This window comes from Pogoniulus pusillus, chromosome 17, assembly GCF_015220805.1.
Source record: "Pogoniulus pusillus isolate bPogPus1 chromosome 17, bPogPus1.pri, whole genome shotgun sequence".
NCBI lineage: Eukaryota > Metazoa > Chordata > Aves > Piciformes > Lybiidae > Pogoniulus > Pogoniulus pusillus.
The window spans coordinates 1,056,721-1,070,949 of NC_087280.1; the positions used below are offsets into that span (position 1 = coordinate 1,056,721).

General features: G+C 53.7%; 2 protein-coding genes and 1 long non-coding RNA gene across 3 annotated transcripts in view; 1 reads left to right on the top strand and 2 right to left on the bottom strand.

The window, feature by feature from the left end:
- Positions 1-1,214: 1,214 nt before the first annotated feature.
- The window catches only part of LOC135182772 (uncharacterized), an 82,890-nt gene continuing 69,875 nt past the window's right edge, over positions 1,215-14,229 (bottom strand). Inside the window, exons 3-5 of the mRNA XM_064157188.1 lie at positions 5,122-5,354; positions 4,922-4,956; positions 1,215-2,226 (exon numbers count right to left, since the gene is read on the bottom strand). Of these exons, the coding sequence (XP_064013258.1) occupies positions 2,010-2,226; positions 4,922-4,956; positions 5,122-5,354 (485 nt within the window). The 3' untranslated portion in view covers positions 1,215-2,009. The remainder of the gene's footprint in view (positions 2,227-4,921; positions 4,957-5,121; positions 5,355-14,229) is intronic.
- Positions 7,611-9,027, bottom strand: LOC135182773 (uncharacterized). The gene is made up of 2 exons (XR_010305310.1): positions 8,060-9,027; positions 7,611-7,971 (listed from the first exon to the last, which is right to left on the bottom strand). It is a non-coding gene; the product is annotated as an uncharacterized LOC135182773 (long non-coding RNA).
- On the top strand, positions 9,176-14,057 carry LOC135182771 (uncharacterized). The gene is made up of 9 exons (XM_064157187.1): positions 9,176-10,022; positions 10,282-10,607; positions 10,686-10,918; positions 11,085-11,120; positions 12,097-12,111; positions 12,224-12,422; positions 12,501-12,733; positions 12,890-12,924; positions 13,542-14,057. Exons 2-9 carry the CDS (start codon positions 10,496-10,498, stop codon positions 13,555-13,557), a joined length of 879 nt encoding a protein of 292 aa, XP_064013257.1. The 5' UTR covers positions 9,176-10,022; positions 10,282-10,495; the 3' UTR covers positions 13,558-14,057.

A 14,229-nucleotide genomic window follows, 5' to 3' on the forward strand; every position in this document is an offset into this window, starting at 1 on the left:
ATTGGATAATTACAATTACCTATTACAATTCTATTAAAATGTTTCCTTATTAAACAATTACGATCACCTATTACAATTCTATTAAAATGTTTCCTTATTAAACAATTACAATCACCTATTACAATTCTATTAAAATGTTTCTTTATTAAACAATTTACAATCACCTATTACAGAGGTGAGGAGAAAGTTCTTCACTGAGAGAGTTATTGGGCACTGGAATGGGCTGCCTGGGGAGGTGGTGGAGTCGTCGTCCCTGGGGCAGTTCAAGGCAAGGTTGGATGTGGCACTTGGTGCCATGGTCTAGCCTTGGGCACTGTGGTAAAGGGTTGAACTTGATGATCTGTGAGGTCTCTTCCAACCTTAGTGATACTCTGATACTGTGATACTGTGAGAGAAAATGATGAATGTCTATGCCAATTGCTATGTTAATTTCTAAGGCTAGTACAGGTAACCAATTCCTGTTTAATGCAGTTTGTAGCCTTCTGATGAAAGGTACATAAACACATGTTTGGAATGCGATAAATAGATTGGCTTTCACCAAGTGTCTCCCCGTCTCTTCTGATGCCTATGGCGTTCAGCCCGTGACATTTTGCCCCTTGTCACTCTCTTCATCTAATCCCTTCCTCTCCAAAGGGGCAGAGGGGAAGGCATCCTATTCTTATGTTGTTCTGTTAGGCTTCTGGGCTCCAAGGAGCTTCAACTAGAACCAATACACAATGGTCTCACTTCGCCTGCCTCTCCTACACACAGGGGGATGCTGAAAAGGCTCACCCTGCTTTACAGACCATACATAGGCTCACCCTGGTTTCCCTTCCCCAGCCAGGCAGGGGGTGGATACATAGTGCCCAGCTGCTCGTATCACTTCACCTGCATGTGATGTCGTGACACAGCTAACCCTTTTACCATCTCATAGGTGGCTGCTGTCTAGGATGGTCAAGATCCATGGAGAAGAGGGTGGCCCTCCAGAACAGTATTCAGAGGTACCAGGGAAAATCCCACCCTCACTGGGAACCCAGCTGAGTCAGGGAAGAAGCTCACCCTCCGGTGGAGGTCTTGCTCTGGGGCTCTCCCATCCAACGGAATCAGGAGATCTGTCTCAGTGCTGGGTGCCAGCTGGGATCCTGCTCCCCAGGGCCTGTCCAGGCCCAAGCAGAGTCTCCTGGTTGGCTCACCAGAAAATGGCATGGTGAAAGACTCAATGATTGCAGTAACCATTCATGGGCATCCATTGGTTTATTGAGAGAACAAGCATGGGGAGGCAGGCAGCAATCCAGAAGGCTGAAAGCCTGAAGAGAGCAGATTGCAGCTCTTAACTACAGCTCAACAACAGAGATGTATTCTTAAAAGCTGATTTTACTTAGACAAGATCCTTTCACTGCTGGGCCTTCACTCGCAGCTTCTGGTTTTCCAATAGCATTAGTGCTGAGTCTTCTCCTTCTGGTGAGTTCTTCTTGTTAGTCTCCAGCCAATCTTCTAGCAGGTGAGAAATTTTATCTAGGCCACTCAGCATCCAGCAGTACAGGAAGGGAATTCTCCCCCTCTCATGTGCTCTGATGAGACCACATCTGCAGCACTGCCCCCAGCTTTGGGGACTCCAGCTCCAGAGCGACCTGGAGCTGCTGCAGAGGGTTTAGTGGAGATGATCAAAGGGCTGGAGAACCTCCCTTACAGGAGAGAGTTGTGGCTGTTCAGGTTGGTGTTGTGGAGAGAAGTTTGTCTGGGTTTCGGGGAATGAAATGCGAGGCCAAATTTGAAAGAATTTAAATAGATTTATTATTACAAACACTAGGAATCCCCTTCCCCAAACTTATTTATAACTATCCCACGTAAGTTCTTTGTATGCAGTTGCGAATTAAATTACAGAATGACTATGTGCAAGAAGTCAGGAATTTAGCAACAGTTCGAAGAAATTTAGGAAGCAAGTCTGTGGCTTGAGAGAGTTCCACTGGAAGGCTTTGAGAGATTATTCTGTCTTTAGATCAAGTTTTCTCAGTTACTCACTGTCCGAATTAAGTTCTGAAAGTCCTAAATATCGTGGATTGGGGCGCGCTGCCTGAGCCTCCGCGGGTCCGGGCCAAGCTGGGCATTGGCTTCCGAAGGCTGGCGAGGATCAGAGCGCTGCCGAGTCGGCTGTAGCTTCGATGCTGCACTGCGATCGGTGCAGATGCGAATGCCGTGCGAGTGCTGGGCTGTGCCGTGTGTGTGCGTGTGAGTCCGAGTACCAAGCTAAAAGGGGGTGCTCAATTAAGGCAAATGCAGCATCTTTATAGTATCCAGAAGAGGTGTGCCAGCCAAACTCGGGCAAACATACGTGAACAATACAGATAGGTTCAAATTTATGAGTAAGACAGAGATAGGCTATTTTTCACCAAAACCACCCTGTGGTACCACCCAGGGGTCAGCCCCCAGCAGGTGTGTGTAGGGTGCTCACAATGTCTGAGAACCAAAGTCTTTCTCCCAAAGCAACGGCCTATGTTTACAGATTATGCCCCTCTGGGGGAGAAATCTTCTCACAGCCTGTAACGGCAGTTTAGTCAGTTCCCAAGCAGATGGGTGATCGGGTGTGTGTGTGTGTGTGTGTGTGTGTGTGTGGTGGGTAAGGTTTCATTCCCGCGATTAATGGTCCTGTGAGCCACAATTCTGTATAAATGAGGGCTCTGCAAGAAGGCTTTGCAACCCTTCACGACAGTTGGAGAGGAAAAGGCTCTGGGGAGACCCCAAGCAGCACTACAGGCTGGGGACAGAGTAGCAGAGAGCAGCCAGGCAGAGAGGGACCCGGGGGTGCTGGTAGAGAGTAGCTGAATGTGAGACAACAATGTGGCCAGGAGAGCTAATGGCATCCTGGCCTGGCTCAGGGACAGTGTGGCCAGCAGGACAAGGCAGGGACACTTCACACTAGATCAGGTTGCCCAGAGCCACGTTCAGGGATGAGGCTTCCAGCACCTCCCTGGGCAGCCTGTTCCAGTCTCTCTCACCCTCATGCTGAAGAACTTCTTCCTAACATCCCATCTGAATCTACTCACCTCTAGTTTTGCTCCATTCCCCCGGTCCTGTCACTACTTGGCATCCTACAAAGTCCTTCCCCAGCTTTTGTAGGCCCTCTTCAGGTAGTGGAAGGTCTCCTCGGAGCCTTCTCCTCTCCAGACTGAACTGCTCCAACTCCCTCACTCTGTCTTCACAGAAGAGCTGCTGCAGCTCCCCTCCCTTAGCAGCCCTCTCCCTGCAGCTCCTGCTAGCAGCCTCCAGCACAGTGCTTCTCGCAGCTGCTCCTGCCTATCAGCAGCCTCCCCCTAGCCCACGTCCAGCAGCCGACCCGCCCCCTGTAAGCGGTGCCCTGTGCAGCCGAGGCGCTCTCCGCCCCACTCGGACTCCTTCCAGAGCTGCACAGAGCTGCTAAGAACAGTCCCTGCCCCGAGTCGGCAGGGCAATGCCCGCGGCAGTCTCAGGCTCCCAAGAGCTTCGGGACGAGCCTGCAGCCAGGGGCTCGGAGGGTCCCGGAGCCGCTCGGTGGAGCCCAGGAACCTAAGTGCAGGCTCTCCGTGTCTCAACACTGTGCAGCCACATGGCGAATGCCTTCCAGTCCCTCACATGCCTGCTGGGTGTGTGCTGCTTTCCCTCTTGCTGTGCTTCCCAGAAGTTCCTTTCCGGGAAGGCAGTGCTGAGTGACCTCCAACTCTGCTGCAGCCAAGCAGCTGCTGCCAAATCTACACCACCCCTGGGGGGAGCTTGAGACCATTTTATCTCATCCTGTCACCTGTTAGTAGGGAGGGGACACTAAGCCCCAGCCCATTCCAACCTCCTCCCAGAGACTCTTGCCTCAACCTCCTTTTGTCCTGACCAAGGCTACCCCAGGAGGTCTTCCTCTGTGCTCAGCACTCAGTTGCAATCAGCAAAGCAGCCCCAGCTTTAGGGAGCACCAAGGCCCAGGCAGACTTTGTGTCCTTCCCTGGAGCCAGGAGCCTTTGCTCAGAGCTTTCTGCCCCTGTCCAGCTGAGGAGGGCAGGGCTGGGGCAGCTGGGTGGGCTCCTGGCAGCAGCCCAAGGGCAGCCCACCACAGCTGCATGGGGACACGTGGTCTGCTGCGGGACACCCACGGGCACCTTCTGCACTGTTGTGCTCTCTGCTTTATTGTCATTGGAGATGTTGCTGGAGGGAATGGGGACATTTAATGGAGGCAGCCTTCCTGAAGCACCTAATTCATGCCTGGCAATGAAGCTCCAGCAAGCAGAAGGGAACAGCTCCTCCTCAGCAAAGGACCTTCCCTGTTGGGGTGTGTGGGGCAGGGCTGGCCATCCTTAAGGTGATGTGGCTCTTCATACCATGGACCACCACTGCTGCAACGTCAGGGTGGGTGAAGGACCTGTAGCTGGGGCTAAAAACAATGCAGGATCCTCAGATCCCCTGTCCTGCCCTGCCCTTCCCACTCCATGCTGCTGGGTTCCCTACCAGCACCTCCATCCTGAGCCCAGCCCTACTGGGCACCCCAAGAGCCTCCTGGGAATCACATCCCTGTCTGGGGACTCCAACCCTCCCTGACACCCCAGCCCTGCTGAGGACACTGCAGTCCCTTTTGCAGGACCCAATTCCGTCTGGAACACTCAGTCCTCCTGAGGACCACACAGCCCTGCTGTGGATCCCTCTGTCCCTGGGACCTCACTACCTTGCCTGTGACCCTTCTTTACCAGCATCACATGGCCCTCCCAAAGGAGCACATCTTCCTTTGGGGATCCCATCCTTGTTGGTGAGTGATGGGGAGCCACATATGCCACTGTGCTCAGCCCACTTGGAGAAATCACAGTCCTCTTGGGGACCTCAGTGCTAGTGGGGTTCTTGCATCCCTCCCAGAGAACCCAGGCCACTTTCAGGACTCCACAGACATCCCAGAGCACTGCCTGGGAGGGCTGACCCAAGGGATACTCACAGCCTCCCTCTGCCATCTTCATCTGAGACTTCCACCTGCAAGAGAAAGGTGTCTGTGCAGAGGGGGCTTGGCTGTCTCCAGTACTGCCCCCACTGCCCACAGCTTACCCCCAGTGGGAATGGGTTCAGGATGTAGAGGCAGGGCTGGCTGTGGTGCAGGAGCCATCACACCACGGCCGTGACACCCAGCTCCATGCTCACCAGATGCATGTAGGAGCCCTCCAAGCCCAGAAGCCAGAGGGCAAAGTGGATGCAGTTGTTGGTGCCTGGGTAATAGCTGCCTGTGCTGTGCATTGCCTCCCGGACTTTGCCATGGAACTCCTTGAGATCGATCCCATCTCTTTTGCGGTACATCAGGCAGCTCCCCCTTTCCCTTCTCAATGCACAGAAGCCTTCCTTGCTGACCTGACCAACGTTGTTCTGGACATCCGTGTCTGGAAAAGCAAGAGCCACTCATTGCCTTGGCTTGGGCAAAACCCACCCTGTGCTTCCCTGCTGCTGCAAGCTGGAGACATCCTAGGACAAGCCCTATTCCTCCTCCCTGTCCCAGCGGGACAGCATCACAGGCAGCTGCCTGCTGAGGGCTGCAGAGATGGGAGGGTCCTTACCACAGTACCCATCAGAGATGTCCCTAGGAGCCAGGCACAGAGCCGGGCTGCTGGCCTCCCCAACAAGGGCTGTGGGAAACACAGCAGGAATGAGCTGAACTGGGAGCTGCTGGGGCCAAACTGACCTTTCCTGCTTCCTGTGATCCTGAGAGGTGGAGAAAGACTGAAAGAGAAATCCAGGAACAGTTCAAACGCTGGGAAAACTGCCTGGGGCTTCCTGCTTGGGAAAGCTGGGTCTGAGCTGCTAATTGCTACTGAGTGTTAAATGTGGGAACAGAGGGAGACCACCTGGGATATCCTGGTAATGCCCTCGCCTTCCAATCCTCCTTTATCCCACCCAACATCCACATTCCCCGCTGATGGAATCTTCCCAATGTTGAGTGCTAGGATGCAGGGGAGGCAGGAGGTGCTGTGAGGCTGCTATGGCAGGAGTGGGTGCCAGCATGGGTGGGCAATAGCAGGGATAGGCAGCAGCAGGGGTAGGTCCTAACAGAGTTGAGTGCTGGCAGCAGGTGGGGTGCCAGGAGGAGATGGGTGGTAGCAGCAACATGACCTAGCAGGGGCAGTGCTAACAGGGATGGGCCTCCTAGCATCAGCTGAGTGCCATCAGAAGCTGGGTGCCAGGCTCACTCTGCCCCTCTCCCCACAGCTGAGCACCCTGGGGCAGACCCTGTGAGACCTGCCCAGGCCGTTCCTCCAGCCTCGGTGCTGGGTGCCACACATCTTCATGGGTGCTTGAAAAGCGACACTCATGAGGGGCTGGATCAGAGTGCTGGCAGCTTTGGCATCCCTCTTGCCTGGCAATGCAGTGTGGCACAAGAGGCTGTGCAGTCGCTGTTGGATGCGTGTTGGTTTCCTCTTGCTGTGCTTTCCCAGAGGTTTCTTTCCCAGCAGCCAAGCAGCTGATGCCAAATCTACACCACCCCTGCAGGAGCTTGAGTCCATTTCCTCTCATCCTATCACTTGTTAGTAAGGAGAGGAGACAAATCCCCAGCTCACTCCATCGTCTCTCAGAGGGCCATAGAGATTCAGAAGTCTCCCTTCAGCCTCCTTTTCAGAAGAAAAAATCTTCCCCAGGTGGTCTCCCTCTGTGCCCGAACTCAAAACTCAGTTGCAATCAGAAAGCAGCCTGCTTTGGTTTATTCTCATCGTCATCTGAGCTATCTCGACCCCCAGTACTAGCGGCCATTATTATCCTTGTTTTAACTGGAGCAAGGGACTTCTAATCGTGTCCTAATCTGGGAGGTGCCTTTCACTGAATCATTTAAATCTGGTTTGTCTGCTTGGCTCTGTTCCTCACATGGTGGTGGAACTGTGACTGAGGCAGAAGGACCTTTTCCCACAGCAGCAGCAGCCGCCGCCTCAGCAGAGACAAGCGAGGCTAAGGCAGGAGCAGCGGAATAAGCAGGCTTGATGGCATTAGTGGCTCACCCTCCGAGGACCTCGACGCATCCTCCGGTACTGCTTCCAGTCCCCTGGTTGCAGGCGACAGAACCTTTGCCACAGTGGCCCCCCTAATGGCAGAGGCTCCGGTGTCAGCGGCTCTCCTACAGATCAAAATGTTTGAGCTGCATTTTCCACAAACAAGCTTCTCAACTTTATCCATCCGCAGCCCTTTGTGAGTGCACCCCCACAAGGGTTCCACCACTTCTACCCTTACTTTCCTCCCTTCTGTTTGGTAGAAACGGGAACCAGATTGTTTCCTGCCTCCATGCTTCAGAGTGAGTGGGGTATGGGCCATGTCCAACTATTTTTTCTTCTTTCAAAGGTTCCGAGGCAGGACGTTTTGCTGCTCTGTGAGCAATCCATCTGCCCGGTGCCGTGGCCTTCCCTTCCCCGCTTCGGTCGCAGACTCTGTCCTTAACTCCTACCTCCCTGCTGCTGCCTCCAGAAAAGTTAAAAACCTCACTTATAGCCTGTTTGTTCCTGCATCTCTCTCATCTCCGAACTACAACCAGACCTACAACAGCAGCCAAAACCATCAAGTTCAAGCATATTAGGCAGGCCACTGGATAACTTAGCTCTTCCAAATAACTCCTAGTCTCTGACACCAGTGTGTTATAAATTGAGAATGACTCAAAATCAAAGTGTCCAGGTTACAAATTTATTCAATTAGGCAAGTAGAATATGAGCAAAGTTACAGCGCTGGACGACAGGGGAGTCACCGCTCCGCCAACTGCCGTGACAAGTCTCTTAATTAGCCTATATTTATACTATGTTGTCTGCGTTGTTCCGCCCTGCAAATTACATAAACCCATCCTTTCTGTGCATGTTCCTTCTTTTGGGTTAGGGTCTTCCTTCCCTTCTGGTGGTCATTGAGGATGAAGTAAGCAGTCCTCCTCAGGTGTCCTCTGGTTAACCCGTCTCCAAATATGGACTTCCTTTGGCTGGTTAACATCCCAAATCCCATATGTGGCATGTTCTCTCAAAATTAAGGATGTGCCTAAAGCTTAGTCCTTGGAATATGACTGATTAATGTCCCGAGTCCCATATGTGGCATGTTCTCTCTTATCTCAAAATTAAGGATGTACCTAAAGCTTAGTCCTTGAATTTTTTAGCAATTAGCTAGCTTATTCTTTGCACATTACCATATATACCATGACCTCTGCAGTTAGGCATATTTCCTGATTTACAACAGCTGTACCTACACTGCCGTTTGCAGCTAGGCATACTTAACACTCTATTAAAATGTTTCTTTATTAAACAATTACAATTACCTATTACAAGTGTAACATACAGCACACCTTCAGTGACATTCCTAAACCCTAAAACATCCACCATAAAATTCCCAACCTTCCTTAACACAGCTTTTACCCAGTTCCAAACCATCTGAGCAAAAAAGGAGCACACATAATACTGCACTATGGTGGTAAAGCACTGCTGAACTGATAAGATCAAAATCGAAGCAATAATGGACCAGAATATACCAAACAAATTAATTTTCCCCCTACTTCCTTATCCTGATTATCAATCAAAAAGAAAAACCAAACCAAGATGGAGTCTCACGTTTGGAAAAGCACCAAAATTAATGACCTGGGTTAGGGTGGATCCCTCCCCCAGTAGAATAAACTCACCACAGCATGGAGGGTTTTTTCTGGAAGGACAGGGGGACATTGTATTGCTTAAGAGACTAAATTCCTAGAGAAATGTAATAACCTTAAGGAAGAAGGGGAAGGGGTCAAGTGGCAGCGAAGGAGCAAAAGCAGCAGCAGCCAAACCAGCAGCGGGGGAAGACAGCAGTGGGCACAGCTGAAGCGGCAGAAGCAGCAAAGGGCAGGTCCAAGCTGTGCTTCCAGACACAAAGCTCTTGATGCTCCAGTGAAATGATATTAACTTATCCACTGTTGCCATTCTATGGCCAATCCCTAGAATGTTCACCTCTCCCCTCAGAGCTTCTACTTCTAAGTTTCACTGTTCTGAATATTTTTATATCTGAGCTAGAAATCAGCTCAAATGGCCACAGGTAGCTTTGTCAGGAGAACAGGAGGCTGAGGGCAGACCTTCTGGCTCTCTAGTGCTCCCTGAAAGAAGGTTGGAATGAGCTGGGCCTTGGTCTCCTCTCCCTACTAACAGGTGATAGGATGAGATAAAATGGTCTCAAGCTCCCGCAGGGGTGGTGTAGATTTGGCAGCAGTTGCTTGGCAGCAGCAGAGTTGGAGCTCACTCAGCACTGCCTTCCGGGAAAGGAACTTCTGGGCAAGCACAGCGAGAGGAAACCAACACACATCCAACAGCGACTGCACAGCCTCTTGTGCCACACTGCATTGCCAGGCAAGAGGGATGCCAAAGGTGCCAGCACTCTGCCCAAGCCCCTAACTTCTTCCAGCACTCACAAACCCTTTGCAGGGTGCTCGCCTGTGGGGAGAGGTGCAGAGTGACCCTGGCACCCACCCTCTCTGGCAATCAGCCGCTGCTAGGACCCGTCCCTGCAAGCACTGCACCTGCTGGGACCCATCCCTGCTAGGAACCATCCCTACTAGGACCCATCTCATGATGCCACACATCCCTGCTAGCACCCAGCTCTGCAAGGACCTACCCCTGCTGCTGCCTATTGCCCACCCATGCTGGCACCCACTCTTGCCACAGCAGCCTCACAGCACCTCCTGCTCCCCTGCACCCCCACACTCTGCGCAGTGGAGGTAGACTCCAAGGCTGGGGAATGTGGATGTTGGGTGGCACAGCAGAGACAGGGAATTCAGGAGAACTTTCAGGTGGTCTCCCTCTGTTCACAAACTGAACGTTAAGTCGCAGCTACTCAGCCCCGGCTTAAATAAGCAGCACTCCCCAGGCAGCTTTCGGAGAGCTTCTACCGTGCTCAGGTTTCAGTTTCACTTTCTTCGCCTCTCACAATCGCCGGAAGGAGGAAAGGTCAGATTGGACCCTGCACCCCGCAGCCCAACCCAGTCCTGCTGCATTTCCCACAGACTTTGGAGGTTCCAACAGCCCAGCTCCGTTACCGGCTTGCTGCTAGGGACATCCTTGATGGGAAAATCGGTAAGGACGCTCTCATCTCTGCAGCCTCTTGCCGGCAGCTGCCCGCGACGCTGTCCTGCTGGGGCAGGGGGGAGACAAGCACCGGGGCATGTCCCAGGATGTCTCCACCTTGCAGCAGCAGGGAAGCACAGGGTGACATTTGCCTGAGCCAAGCTCCTGCCCTGGCAGCAGCCATCACAGGCAGAGTGTAGTGGCAGATGGTACTCTGCCCTCCACTCACAGGTGCTGGTACCACTTTTCTCTTCCTCTCTCCTTACAGATTTCAAGAAGTTTTGTAAGTAGGACCTTGGTGACGCCTTGGAAGGCAGTATTGGGGAGTCAGGGGGTGCTGGGCTTTGGTGGGGCAATTGTGCCACTTCCTCATCTTCCTTCCATGCTGCCATTAGGTGAGGTTGAGAGAATCGATTCAGTTTCTGTGGTTCAAGAGCCTGCCTGGGTATGGGAAGCTCTTTTATGCTGTGTCAGAGAGAGAAATGCAGCCTGGGGACATTGTGCTTGTCCCCATAGAGGACTGGCGCCACCTCCACTTTCTCTTCAAGCACGCAGCTGTGTACCTTGGGGATGGAGAGGTCATACACTTCCAGGGTAAGTGCTGAGCTCTGCTTCTGCTCTGTGAGATGCCAGAGGATGGGTCACGGTAATGGGTGGCTTTTGCTGTTCCAGGACGCGGTGATAAGAATGGGGTGGGTGTGGCCAGCAAGCAAGGCTTCGAGGCTATGAAAAAGGAAAGAGGGAAATACAAGATTTACCGGAAAAGAGGTGGGATCGACCTGGATGAATTCCAGAGCAGAGTCAAGGAGGCGATGAACAGCGAAGCCAAGTACCACACAGTCTATAACAACTGCATCCACTTTGCCCTCTGGCTTCTGGGCTTGGGGAACTTCTACCATAAACCAGTGAGCACAGACCTTGGAATCATGGCTGTGCTGCCATGTCCTCTGAACCCACAGCCTGCCCTGCCCTTGCATCCTGACCCGCTTCCCCCTGGGACTGACCCTCCGGTGCTGGAGACAGTGCTGGGGACAGCCAAGCCCTCTCTCCATGGACACCTTTCTCTTGCAGGTGGAAATCCCAAGGGAAGATGGCAAAGAAGAGGCTGTGAGTATCCCCAGTGTCAGCCCTCTCTGGCAGAGCTATGGGCTCTCTGAGAAGGCTATGGGGAGATCAAAGGGGACTGGGGTCCCGGAAAGGGATGCAAAGATGCCCAAAAGAGGAAAATTCAGAGGCTGCTGGGAAAACAGTGTCATAGGCAGTGCTGTGGGGCCTTGGGAGGGAGGGTGTCGGAGTTGGGAGGCTGGTGAGAGGCGAGATCGGGGTACTGACGAGTCGACTCAGAGCTTCTATGCAGCAGTACACTTTATTAGGACAGGGCAATGTCTTATATAGTACTAGAAAAAGGCGTGCACAATCAGCCCGGGGCTGGCCCAAGTGGACAGTACAGATTGGCCTAGAGCCACGTGCAAGGTGGAGATAGGTTACCCTGTGCCAAAACAACCTGTGATCTCCACCCCAGTGGGCTGGCAGGCTCAGCCCCCTGTAGTTGTGTCCAGCCCCCTGCAGGTGTGCGTGGGTTGCTCATTGTAGCTTCCAGCTCAAGGACATCTCCCAGCACGAGTTCTCATGTTTACCAGCTCTCATCCTGCTGCGGGAGAATTCTCCCCCAGGAGGGCTCACCAGGTAACTGGGCTTCCCAGAAGGGATTGGGTCCTTCACCAGGGGCAGGTGTCCCCAGCAGGCCTTTGGGGTTGCCAGGACGAATAGGCTGCCCTTGCAGGTGGAGCCAGCAGCCCAGCTTGGTCACCAGCTTCATCCCCAGGACATCACTGCTGGGTACCACAGTAAGGACACTCTCATCTCCACAGCCCTCTGCAGGCAGCTGCAACAGAGGGGAGATGAGGAACAGGGCTCGTCCCAGAGTCTCCACATAGCAGCAGTGGGCAAGCACAGGGCGACTTTTACCTGAGCCGAGCCCTTCCTTGGCAGCAGCATTCATGGGCAGGGTGCAGTGGCAGGTGGGACTCTGCCCAGCAGGCACTGGTGCTGATGCCCCCTTTCTGTTCCTCTCTCCTTGCAGATGGCAAGCACTTCTGTAAGTAGGAGCTGGGTGATACCTTGGCTGGCAGCAATGGGCAGCCAGGGGCATCAGGGTTTGGTGGGGCCAGTTGTGCCACTTCCTCACCTTCCCTCCATGGTGCCATTAGGTAAGGCAGTATGAGATGACTAAATTTCTGCTGCACAAGAGAACTCCTGGCCATGGGGAGGTCTTTGATGTTGTGCCAGAGGGAGAAGTGCAGCCTGGGGACATCCTGCTCTTCCCCACGGAGGACTCTGGCTCCCTTGGCTCATTCTTCAGGCACGCAGCTGTGTACCGTGGGGATGGAGACGTCATACACTTCCAGGGTAAGTGCCTGAGCCCTGGCTCATGCCTGCCACATGGCAGAGGCTGGCCCAGGGCAATGGTGGCTCTTGGGTTCCCAGGAATGGCTGGCAAGAGAGACAGCGGCCGGGTCACCATGGAAGACTTGGAGGCCATGAGAAGGGAAAGGGGGGAATGGCGGATTTACCGGAAAAGAGGTGGGATCGACCGCGGCGACTTCCGCAGAAAGGTCAGGGAGGCAGTGAACAGGGACAGCAGTGCCGACCTGCCCTACAACAACTGCATCCACTTTGCCCTCTGGCTTCTGGGCTTGGACAACATCTACCTGCAACTGGTGAGCATGGAGCTGGGTGCCATGACCGTGGCGTGGTGGCTCCTGCACCCACAGCCTGCCCTGCCCTTGCGTCCTGACCCAATTCCCCCTGGGACTGGCTGAGGACAGTGCTGGGGATAGCCAAGCTCTCTGTGCATGGACACCTTTCTCTTGCAGGTGGAAATCCCTAATGAAGGTGGCAGAAGAAGGCTGTGAGTATCCTCTGGGTTGGCCTTCCTGAACAGGGCTCTGGTATCCCTGTGATGGCTGTGATGTCATCAAAGGGGACTGGGGGTCTCTGGGAGGGATGCAAGGGCATCAGAAAGATTGAGGTCCCCAAGAGGGCTGTGACTTCTCCATGTGGGCTCAGGTCCGTGGTGTGAATGAGTCCTCATCATGAGTGGGAGGGCCAGGGAAGGCTCAGTCACCAACAGAGACCAGGTCCCTAAAGGAAGATGGGTTCCCCTGGGAGAGTTATGGGGTGCTGGGATAGAAGGGGCGTGGGCAAGGCAGTGGGGTCCCTGGGACAGAGGCGTCCCCAGCAGGGCTGTGTGGTCCCTAGGAGGACTGAGTGTCCCAGGAGGGATTGGGGTCTGCAAAAGGGACTGCTGTGTCCTCAGCAGGGCTGGGGTGTCTGGGAGGGCTGGAATCCCCAAACAGGGATGGGGTCCCCAGGAGGCCTTTGAGTTCTGCAGTAGGGCTGGACTGCAGCTGCTAATAGTGGATCCCATAGCATGGGTTGGGAGAAGGGCAGGGGATCTTGGGAATCTCCACCCCATTTGGACCCATCTAGGACTCACCCTCCCACCTCCCCACCCTGACATTGCAGGTGTGGTGCTCCGTGATGTGAAGGGACTGGCAAGAGCCACATCAGCCTGAGGATGACCAGCCCTGACCCACACAGGAGCCTCAGCATTGCCCCACGCACCCCAACGCCTCATCCCAGGGAAGGACCTCTGCTGCGGAGGAGCTGTTCCCTTCTGCTTGCTGGAGCTTCATTGCCAGGCATGAATTAGGTGCTTCAGGAAGGCTGCCTCCATTAAATGTCCCCATTCCCTCCAGCAACATCTCCAATGACAATAAAGTAGAGAGCACAAGATAGTGCAGAAGGTGCCCGTGGGTGTCCCACAGCAGACCACGTGTCCCCATGCAGCTGTGGTGGGCTGCCCTTGGGCTGCTGCCAGGAGCCCACCCAGCTGCCCCAGCCTTGCCCTCCTCAGCTGGACAGGGGCAGAAAGCTCTGAGCAAAGGCTCCTGGCTCCAGGGAAGGAGCTTGGTATGCAGGAGTGTCCCAGGTTGTGTACTATAGCATTAAAAAAATCCTCTGGGGACTAGAAAATTGTTATTCAATCCCATAATTCTGCTCTCTCTTTATAAACTCACAAGACCTGCTCGTTCTCCTTTCCTCCTCCTCCTGCCCTGTGTCTGGCAGGAGCCACTTTACCAGGAAAAACATAAGCAGTAGGCCTGTTTTTGGGCCTCGAGAGGTGGCAGAGGCGTTATGGGGGGGAGGAGGG

What these genes read in the sequence shown, in the direction of transcription:
- LOC135182771 (XM_064157187.1), top strand. Translation starts at nt 10,496, where the DNA reads ATGCAGCCTGGGGACATTGTGCTTGTCCCCATAGAGGACTGGCGCCAC. An exon ending in GGAACTTCTACCATAAACCA is followed by an intron (nt 10,919 to 11,084) that starts GTGAGCACAGAC and finishes TTTCTCTTGCAG; the next exon opens with GTGGAAATCCCAAGGGAAGA. An exon ending in ACAACATCTACCTGCAACTG is followed by an intron (nt 12,734 to 12,889) that starts GTGAGCATGGAG and finishes TTTCTCTTGCAG; the next exon opens with GTGGAAATCCCTAATGAAGG.